Source organism: Neophocaena asiaeorientalis, unplaced genomic scaffold (genome assembly GCF_003031525.2).
Source record: "Neophocaena asiaeorientalis asiaeorientalis breed wild unplaced genomic scaffold, Neophocaena_asiaeorientalis_V1.1 scaffold400, whole genome shotgun sequence".
Lineage (NCBI taxonomy): Eukaryota > Metazoa > Chordata > Mammalia > Artiodactyla > Phocoenidae > Neophocaena > Neophocaena asiaeorientalis.
Genome location: NW_020175089.1, coordinates 919,462 through 930,573, shown reverse-complemented (window position 1 = coordinate 930,573; position 11,112 = coordinate 919,462). Strand labels below are relative to the sequence as shown.

The 11,112-nt window shown below is 35.8% G+C and overlaps 1 protein-coding gene across 1 annotated transcript in view; it reads left to right on the top strand.

The window, feature by feature from the left end:
* Positions 1–11,112, top strand: part of PLCB1 (phospholipase C beta 1) — a 680,716-nt gene that overhangs the window by 547,124 nt on the left and 122,480 nt on the right. Inside the window, exons 15-18 of the mRNA XM_024764260.1 lie at positions 2,340–2,407; positions 4,629–4,725; positions 7,010–7,094; positions 8,680–8,804. Of these exons, the coding sequence (XP_024620028.1) occupies positions 2,340–2,407; positions 4,629–4,725; positions 7,010–7,094; positions 8,680–8,804 (375 nt within the window). The remainder of the gene's footprint in view (positions 1–2,339; positions 2,408–4,628; positions 4,726–7,009; positions 7,095–8,679; positions 8,805–11,112) is intronic.

Genomic DNA, 11,112 nt, shown 5'->3' with positions numbered 1-11,112 from the left:
ACCACTGCATCACCAGGGAATTACTTTTATTGTTTAGATTAACATCCTTGTCCACAGACGTTATGTGATTCCTTGAAAGATTTTTTTTTTTTTTGGTAGTTTTAAAATGTGTGTTTCAAACGTTATTACACAATTCTGATTCTTTTCTCAAAAATAACTTTTGTTCTCAGTGAGAATGTTCTTTTTGAAGTTTTGGAACGAAAAGTCACTAACAGGCCACCTATTTCTCAGCACGATTCTATCTCTTGAGTGTTAGCGAGTAAATTGTATCTTCCTTTGCATGTGGGAGCTTGTCGTTTTACCATCTGCCTTCCCCAGTTCTCTTCCCTCTTATTAACCGGATGCATAACACAAATAACAATTTTTAACAGGCAGTGAATATTATTGCTTAGTTCAGAGAAAGAGCAGCAATCTGTTACTAATTTGGTAGATTTCCTAAGCTAGCCCCATACTCTGTTGTGCAATTTTCATTTATTTCGATGGAAATTTTTGGACATTTAAATATGTAGGTAGGGCCCTGAATAAACAGCACTGCTAATTTACCATTTGGTTTGTAGATGTTTTCAGTATTGGAAACTCAAATAACTTGAAAAACATGTTTCTTATATCAAAGCTAATCTACTTATCATGGCGCCTGTTGGCCAGATCTTCCCCCAAGAGATCCAGTCGTTTGCCTGTACACTTGTCTTAAAGAATTTTTCAACAAGATTCCTCCAGACACTTATAAGGGAGAAATCAGGTCCCTGCTCATAGAGCAAAGAATAACAAATTCTTTCCTTCCCACATAAACTAGAGGATGGCCTGATTACTTGAAATTCTGGTGTGTTGTTAATGGAACATGAAGAACTGTCCTGCCAAACTTCTTAAATTACTCAATAAAAAGAACCCCTTCTCTAATTAAAAAAAATGATAAATAGTTACAAAAACTTGAGGCAACAAATTTGACTCTAAAAAGTTTTGTGTCAACCTCCTAAAAGAATGTCTCTAATAGGATAAGCTATGTTTTCTTTTCAAAGTGGAATTGATTCCCCTTATTAACTAACACAATATTAATTAACGTCATAAAACAGTTGTATGTGGCTTTCTTTAATAAACAAGCTGAAAATAATAAGCCATGTTGGTCCCAGACATCTTTTCCCTCTGACGGTTACTTCCCTAATGCTAACTGCTATCATTAGTAATCGATTGAACTTTGTCAGCCAAATGAAAACATTTATAAGCTTCTTGGAGGTAGTGCTGTGGGCAGTGTCATTGATAGAGATTGCGCAGGGCAGCTAATTTATAGAAGGCAGGGAGGGGAGGTACTGGCCCGTGTTAGTTGCCTCATTGTTGAACTAATATTGCCATCTTCTGGACTTATTATCCTATTGCATTGTATGGACCCTGACAAAAGTCAAATCAAAAAATTTAAAAGTATGCTTTCTTTACTTTATACTTGAAAATCTTTTTACATAAGTGATATTACTGGGTCTGACTGAATCCCAGAGCTGGGAAGAATGTAATGCCTCATACCAATGTGACTATTTAAGCTGGTGGAATCATCCACCTAAACTTTGGAGAGAAAAACAATCTATTGAAATGACTGTATATTGACTACATGTGAAGCTGCATTATAACTGACCAAGGTAGATTTACATGCATAATTATGTTAAGAGTTCACCCATTTTATCCTGCCGTCTTAAACAGAATATCTCCATTTTTAAAGATATGTGCATTGTTTAGACAATAATGCCTCCATCAACTAAGCCTGCAGGCAAATCACAGGATACAGGTGGTACCTTACAGTTTTGTAGAATCAAGTGTGCTACTATAGCCTCCATTCCTGTCCCAGCTCTTGTCCTCTACCTCGACTTCTGTGATGTCCTCTCTGGCCTTGGAAAAATAGCTACAAGGTCACTGAGCTCTGGCCAAGCATCACACAGAAGAGTCAGGACCAGGAAGAAGAGGGAAAGGTGGTAAAGTGATAGTTTATCTGTTTTAGGGTCATGGAGACACTAAAATAGAATGTATACATCAAAATAGGATATGTGCACCAGAGAGCTAACTGTATAAGATGCCATATGTTTTGTAAAACATATAAATAAAAATGTAAAGACAAGCATCTTTTATAGAGCTTGGAAATTTCAAATGGTATTCACAAATCAAATTTAGAAAACTAAATCCATATTCAAAATGTCAGTATAATTCTGTATAATTAATAAAATTTAAAAAACCAAAAGAATAACTTCAGAACGGTGAAAGGCCAACTTCCAAGGAAGTTTTGGGTAATGCACATGTCACATGTGCTTCGAACCTGTAAATGCTTATTTACTTCATGATCTGTTATTAAAATTTGACAGGAGAAGCTGATACGGAGAGTGACGATGATGACGATGAGGATGACTGTAAAAAGTCCTCGATGGATGAGGTAGGTTTCTAGGGCTTGACTTCTGGTCACAGAAGCTTTCAGCTAACTTGCCCGTCCAGACTGCTCCCTCTGGATTGTAGTTCCTGGTCGCTTTCTGCCATCTAGTGGTGAAAAGAGTTTGAAAACTGAAGATGCAAACTGGTCGCTAGAGGAACAAGCATTGCATTAAGCAAAATTCTCTATAAGGAACAGTGTTGCTGAGGCTGCCTTCCATCAAATGTGGTATGTTGAGAATGAATTCAAAATTTGTGGCCTCGGGCTTCCCTGGTGGCGCAGTGGTTGAGAGTCCGCCTGCCAATGCAGGGGATAGGGGTTCGTGCCCCGGTCCGGGAAGATCCCACATGCTGCGGAGCGGCTAGGCCCGTGAGCCATGGCCGCTGAGCTTGCGCGTCCGGAGCCCGTGCTCCGCAACAGGAGAGGCCACAACAGTAAGAGACCCGCGTACCGCAAAAAAAAAAAAAATTTGTGACCTCCAACTGCCCGCTTCAATTTTTGAGGCAATTAAATGGATTGTCAATGGTCCAGAATCCAGAGAAGACATGAGGTTTGGAGAAATGTTTATAAACATGACATTAATTTCGTTGTTATAATTTTGACCCTTTTTTGGCTTATGGGGTCTTAGTTCCCCCACCAGGGATTGAACCCAGGTCTCCGGCAGTGGAAGTGCAGAGTCCTAACCACTGGACTGCCAGGGAATTCCCCATTGTAATTTTAACACCACTAGCAGTTATCTACTGACAGAAGCTCAAGCTTCCCAAATAACTTCATCAGCTCAGAAATATTCATTGCACAGAATCCAGAAACAAATCAAGGATAGGTCAATTGGAATTTTAAAACTTTGTTTTAGTCTTGTTCAAAAAGTTTAAACTGGATCTGCTTTCAAATATATTGGAAAGTATCTGTCTCAGTATTTGTATCTTTACATTTTAGTTAATACAGATAAATAACAAATAATAAGCTGTTCTCACATAATGTTCTTCCTCTTATAATTATTTCCTTTAATAGAGTCTAAATTTTTGATTAATTATGTTTCCCCACTAAATTTCAACTCAATATCCAGAAGGAAAACTGTTACAGAGTAGTTTTTCCAGAATTATTTCAATTGTGTAAACTTTTTGTCAGTGATTTTTGATCATTTTAAAACTGTCTTACTACCTGGATGGCCATTTGCAAATGAATATTTCCCAATTCACATTTAACCATAATATTGCTACAGAAGTTTTCAAAAGAAACCATGTCTCCATGTATTTTCTCTTCTAAAAATGGGAGAAAATATTAGATCAGCCTACAGAGGTCTGTCCACACGAATACTGCAATATTGGCTTTCTTCTTTATTAAATACTTTATCAAAGTGGTATGTAATACATAACAGTAGCTAAAGTAACACCAGGTTTTACTATGTGCCAGATACCGTTCTGAGCTTTCACATAAATTAATTCATTTAATAATCACAAAAACCCTATATGCTGTTGGGACTGATTTTATCATAATTTTACAGGTGAGCAAGCTGAGGCACAGAACAGTTAAGTGACTTGCCCAAGAATGCACAGTTTCTAAGTGGTGGGCTTGGGATTTAAAATTAGACAGTCTGGCTCTAGACCCTGAGCTACTGACCTACACTGTTTTGGGCTGCTTGCCTAATAGGTGCCCAGGAGCCAGAAAGGGAGGGACAGAGGAAAGTTTGTAAAAAAAAAGCCATATACGTTTACCCATCCCCACCCACTTCCACCAGCAACCTTTTTTTATAACAGTTCGTGATTCAGCCAGTGGTCACCTACATACTCACTTTCATGTTGTACAGTGAATTCTTGATATGTAACTTCAGACATCACCTGTGGACTCCCTGCTTTGGCAGATGAGACACAGCTCAGGGCTTCTTAAACTTTGCTGTGCATTTGAATCACCTCAGTAAAATGCAGATTCTGGTTCAGGAGGCCTGCGCTCAGGGGGCTGAGAGGCTGCATCTCTCACAAGCTCTCAGGTGGTGCTGATACCGCTGGTCCCAGAGTGCCCCGGGAGCTGCCCCTAAACCTCCCTCCTCCCATCCCGCACTGTGTAACGTGAGGTGTTGCTTTTCCTTTCTCCCGTAATCCATTTTCTGTTGGCGATAACCGTTTTCAGAAGAGGCGTGATAATCTTCTGCTCTCTTGGGTCATTTGATCATTGCCCTGGGAAAAGATAATGCTGACTCTGGGAACGTTATTTTTACTCCTGCTTCCAGGGGACTGCTGGGAGCGAGGCCATGGCCACAGAAGAGATGTCTAATCTGGTGAACTATATTCAGCCAGTCAAGTTCGAGTCATTCGAAATTTCAAAAAGTAAGTTTTCCCTGGAGAAAAACCCCTAATGTAGCATATGATAAGTATATATATATATTTTTTTTTCTTGATAAGTATATTTTAAACACAAGGTTATTAGACCAAAAAATGCGACCCTTATTAGAACTATTCTATGAAGTCTTGAGTATATGTGTGAATTTACTATCTGTTTTTTATATATCTAAATAAATATATATAACTATATGTAAGTATATTACATATATATATATATATATAACCATATGAGAAAGTATTCCATGTTATGTTTTCCCAAACTTCTTAATAGAGCTACAGGCCATACGTGGTTATCTAAAAGATATTAGACCAGAGTACAGCTGACTGAGTATTTTACATTATTTTTCGTTTGTGACCACATGGGCATTCCATCAATTATATAAATGACAGTGTTGAAATAAACTATTTAACCATCCCCTCAAAAGGAAGCAATCAGAGACTTGATCAGTCTCAATATTGAATAGAAATAAAACCAAATCAACCAGTTCATCCACATTCCATTTGTTCAGCCTATGTTTTATATATTTAGGAGAATATATCATTAACTGCACATTACTTGGTGTTTTCCACTCATCCAACTACCCATCCTTACTGCATGCAAATTATATATGTACATTATCTCTCCTCATACTAGAGAAAGGAGCCCTTTTATCAAATTGCCCTTTGTGTTTGCATGAACTGTAAAATACTATTAGGTTAATAGTAATGTAATAGGACAGTTTAGCTACTTTTATAAGCATATGCTCTTAAAAGCTGATTTTTTTTCTTAAACACAGCAGCCTCTTATAAAGGAGAGTTTTATAAATATACCAAACTCTAAGCCTCTACATTAACACACTTATGTATAATTGTATAATTTTGCCCAAAGAGTCTTAACTTAAATAACATATGGTATCTAGATCTCTACAACAAAGAATTTAACTTCCAATAAGATTTATACATAAAGATTTCAACAGTTTGTTTGATGTTGTAATTACTGGTGCTTCTTACTACAAGCTGTTCAATGTGAAGCATACTATAAAGTAGTTATTTTTATATTACTATAACTTCCTTTGGCTGTAAAACGAGTTTTCCTAATTCATGAGTCAAAAGCTCCCAGACAAGTAGCTAAACTGAGAAGGGGCTGATACATTTAGGTCCTTAAGAACCTGGTGACAATATCACCAGCCAAAGATTTACAAACAAGTACTTTTCTCCCTGTGTTTTATATCATTTTCTCACTTTTTTCAAAAGAACACTGCACATATTTCACAAAGAACCTATTAAATTGACTTAATTTTAATTAGCAGTCACGCTTAAGATAGTCATATGAAAGTAGAATTTTGATGGACCAAAATAAGAGAAGTAAAGGTTTCCTTTAGAGTCAATTAAATTGGGGAAGGTGACGAGGTGGATAAAGGAGAAATCTGGGAATGACTAGGAAGAAGAATGAGGCTTTAATTATGGAAAGTGGGCATCAAAGAGGAAAGATGCTTCAAGGTAACTCAATTTAAATCACCAAGCTCCAGATAACACATCTTAGTCTGTATGTAACAGTGTGATTTCCTTCTAGTTGGGAAGAGGACAGAGAAGCTGTTTGACTCTTAGTCTTTCTAAACTAAGATAACTTTGTTTGGTTTCTCTCACTCTAATTAGAAGCTTAGCTTTCACTTTCAAGATGTTTCTCTGTGTCCAAGAATATTGAGCCCTCTAGTACATTCACCTCTACAGCCTCTGTCATCTAATCTGAAAATGAGGCCATCAGACTGAAAAATGTCCAAGGATCCTTCTGCTTTAAAATAACAAAATTCTTATGTCAAATTAGTAGTTTCTAAAGGGTCTCTACAAACGTGAGGCAATGACAGTGTGGGTATAAAAGAGAGTCAGCATCTAGCAGGAATGTACACACGGTCTGTATTGTTAATTCTCAGTGATGGCTTCCAGAAAGCAATCTGAATGGATTTAGAGCAACAGATTCCCACAGGGCCCCTGCTCTTTTGACAAAACAGCTTTCCTGGCCACACTCTCCAAGTCTAAAATTCATTTTCCCACCCTAACGCCACCAGGTCCCTAACTTGCCCAACACCTGACCCAGGTAGCAAATATTAGAAGAGACAAAACTAAGACTTGACTTTTGTTACAGGTAAATAGTCCACTGAAAACAACATTAAATATAAAAGTTATTTGAGGATTCTTTGCCATCAACTTCCCAGAACATTTGCCTACATTTTATATGCTATCATTTATATTATTGAATTTTATTTCTCACTTTTTGTTGTTGTTAACTCAGAAAGAAACAGAAGCTTCGAAATGTCTTCCTTTGTGGAAACCAAAGGACTTGAGCAACTTACAAAGTCTCCAGTGGAATTTGTAGAGTATCCTTGATTTGACGGACAGCTGCTGAATCGGCAAGAGTGAAGTCGTGCTATTTGTTTAATTTTTTGTCTTTAATAAAGGAGAAAGGTGCGTGAGATGGCTTAAGTCTGTCACCTGGGCAATAAATAGTTTCAGGTTTCATATGTAATGGTGAATGGGATAGTCTGGCATGTGGAAAAGAGAACTGGCCTTGGAGTAGAGGAAGCCCAGATTTCCAGGATACCTTCAGAACACCAACCTCTTTATCCCTTGGTAATTTGCATAATCCTTCTGAGTTTTCTCACCTGTAAAACAGAAATGATGATAACAGCTTTATGGCTTGCTGTTGGGTTATGGACAACATATGTAAAATGTGTGTGTATGCTTTATGCATATGTAAAATATGATAGGTATAAAGTGTATATATTATATGTATATAATATAGACATGTTTTTGGTGTCTCACATCCTTACATGTAATAGATGTCCAGTTGAAAAATAGTTGGGATGATGATGATAATATAAATTACTAATAATGGCTTTATTTGATACTCCTGACAACCAAAAATTTTTAACTTTATCCCTGAATCAAAATGAAATGACACAGATCTTTAAAATTTTTTCATAAAGCAAATATTAAATGTCCCAAACAACCCAATTTCATGAAAGTCCTATAATAAAAAAGTCACCTTTAAAACTCATCAACAATAGAGGAAACAAGTGTAAACTCCATAAGCAAAGTGACAGTATATCATGATCATTAGTATTCATCAAGTACTAACTATGTGATAGACCTTTTGTTATATGTCTTATTTACTCCTTACAATAGCCGTATAATGTAGGAATTCACATCTTTTATAGATGAGGAAACTGAAGCACAGAAAAGGGAAATAACTTGTCCTGAATCATACAGCTAACAAGTTCCAGAATTTAAGTTTCAAACTCTATTTGGCCTAACTCCCCTGCCGAGCTCAGAACCTGAGCTAACCTCTACCAAACTTGGTAATAGAAATAGTCAGTTGTGTTTTAAAGACATAGCATCCTTCAATAACTAAAAGGTTCTCAGGATGGAAAACTGATGATGGTAGGAACAAAAATATGAGACAAGGTCAAAACCTTCTGTGCTATATTTACCTTGTTATCAATCATAAAGAGTACCACAGTCTTGGCCAATAGCATTCCCTGAGAAGGTTAAGAAAATGAGCAGAGAGCATTTCAAAAATAGCCGTACAGTTCATGATATCTGCTTCTGCCAAGCACAATATCAACCTGTCACGTGACTTGCTATGCTTGGACTTCCTCATGTGTCCTTAATTGCTAAGCCAGTCCTTCATAATCTCCACAAAATCACATTGACTCAACCATCTTTGCACCTCATTAGTTTTTACCCACAGGGCTCTGCAAAGGTGATGCTACATTTCTATTATAAAAGCACATTTATTCAGTTTGTTCAGAAAGCTTTTTACCTATTTCACCCACCAGCCCAGTGAGATCATCAATCTTTAATTTATTTCCCCAATGGAGAAAGATGGGAGGCAGCTTCTCAGCTAATATTATTGGCTAATTCTTTTTATAATTGTATTCACTACTTAACATGATGGTCCAGATATAACAAAATGCAGCTTAGCAGGATATATCCAAAAGGAACACGTGTGGATTCATCCAACTACATGCCCCAGCTCTTCTGGAATGCAGGCTGCCAAATGGTTGCACTTAATTTCCAAACAGTGGGTAAGTAGCACAATTAATGTTCATTTCCTTTCTATTATAAAGGCACATTTCCTCGTGGCTTTATAACCATTCCCAAGGAGAAAAAAACTGCCAGACTTGACTGAAAAAACAAACAAAAGCACATTTTCATAAAGGAAATATCATTGCAAAAAAAAGTGAATGTTGAAAATTGAGAAATTGTCTTCAATGGTTTATAAACAAGTCTTTATTTCTACTTGTTTTGCATTATTTTCAAACAAAAACTTTTATACTTTTTAAAGTAATATGTATTTATTATAGAAAATGTGAAAAAAAAACTATAAAGAAAAGAATAAAACTGCGAGGACTGTTACCACTCAGAAATTCAACATTGTTAACTTTTGGCATTGTAATCTGTAAGTTTTTTGCATATGCATATACATGCTTTTTCACTTAATAACTTGTTTAAATATATATATATATCTTTATATATATTTAAATGTGATACAGAATCATGAATTTTAATAGCTGTATATTAAGCACATCTCACAATTCACTAAAACCCATTTCCTATCACTGAACATTAGGGTATTTTTTTCCTACTATAAATAGTGCCCTGAGAACAGCCTTGAATATAAATTGTCAAGTCTATCTCCTAATGTTCTTTTGGAACAGTTCCTGAAATAGAATTAAAAGAAGTGAAAGTTTTAAGAACCTTTGTGCACAATGCCAAATTGTTCATCAAAAATGTTGCACTAGATTTCTCCTCCATCAGCAATGTATAAGTTGTTCCCTCTCACTTGAGATCTTGGTTAAGTATTATAATTAAATAATAATAATAATAATTCAGAAAAATATCTCCTTGTTCTTTATTATTTCATTCCTTTGATTATTTTTGAGGTTGAACATTTTAAGTATGTGTTTTGATTTTTACATTTCTGCTTTTATGAATTGACTATTCAGGACTCTTGTCAATTTTTCTATTCATTTATAACAGTACTTTTTATATAAAGGTCATGTTGCCTTATTTTGTGAAACAGATGAGATCAGGTTGATTAATGTTTTATTTTATGGAATCTTGGTTTACTGTCATGATTACAGGCTCCACACCCAATGATCCATCCATATTTACTCCTATTTCTTTCATGGTTTCTTTTTTATCTGTAATTTAACCCTTTCATCCATGCAAATTTAATTTTCATGTATAATCTCAGTAAGAGATCAAACTGAAATTACAATTTATTAGATGTAGCCTTTTTATTTTTAAAAAATTTATTTATTTATTTATTTTTGGCTGCGTTGGGTCTTCATTGCTGCCTGCGGGCTTTCTCTAATTGTGGAGAGTGGGGGCTACTCTTCGTTGCGGTGCATGGGCTTCTCATTGCAGTGGCTTCTCTTGTTGCAGAGCACGGGCCCTAGGAGCATGGGCTTCAGTAGTTGTGGCTCATGGGCTTTAGAGCACAGGCTCAGTAGTTGTGGTGCATGGGCTTAGTTGCTCTGTGGCATGTGGGATCTTTCCGGACCAGGCCTCCAACCCGTGTCCCCTGCATTGGCAGGTAGATTCTTAACCACTGCGCCACTAGGGAAGCCCCTAGATGTAACCTTTTTAGTTGTTAATTTGCGTACATTTTTTCAATGTATAGTCTTCTCCATTAATAAATGTTTCACCTTCCTGGAGCCAATAACTTATTGTTATTATTGTAATATTTAATAATATGGTTTAATACGTGGAAGTGGAAACTCTTCATGGCTATTAACGTTCAATTCTTCTTTCCTTGACAGTGGGATTCTTTTTCCAAGTGAATTTAGTTTGTTATTTTCTCCCCCACCGAAAAGAAAATGAGATTTTGATTAAAATCGCATTAAATTTATATTAGTTTAATTGTTATGTTCCCCTCCCCCCCACTGGAAAAAAATGAGATTTTGATTAAAATCCCATTAAGTTTATAAATTCATCTGAAGAAAACTGACAACTTCTAATTTTTAGGGGTTTTTGTAATCACAGAAAATTATTATATCTAGTTTCTCAACAAAATCACTTGTCTTCATTAGAGGTATAGTTTCTTTAGATTAAATCCTTTTTTTAACATTACATTTTTCACAGATTGTTTCTGGATATTGATATTTGTATATTTATTTTATAAATAAATGTATTTTATAAATGATCATCTTCCTAAACTCATAATAGCCTATTTTGCCAGTAGATTTTATTGTTTTTTTCATAAACACAATTATAATAATTTAATCACATCTACTTTTTCCCCCTTCTTAGTGCCTTGGACTGACCATTGTAAAATAATATTAAATAATAGTATTAAGAGTGGGCACTTCCTTTTCATCTTAACACTAA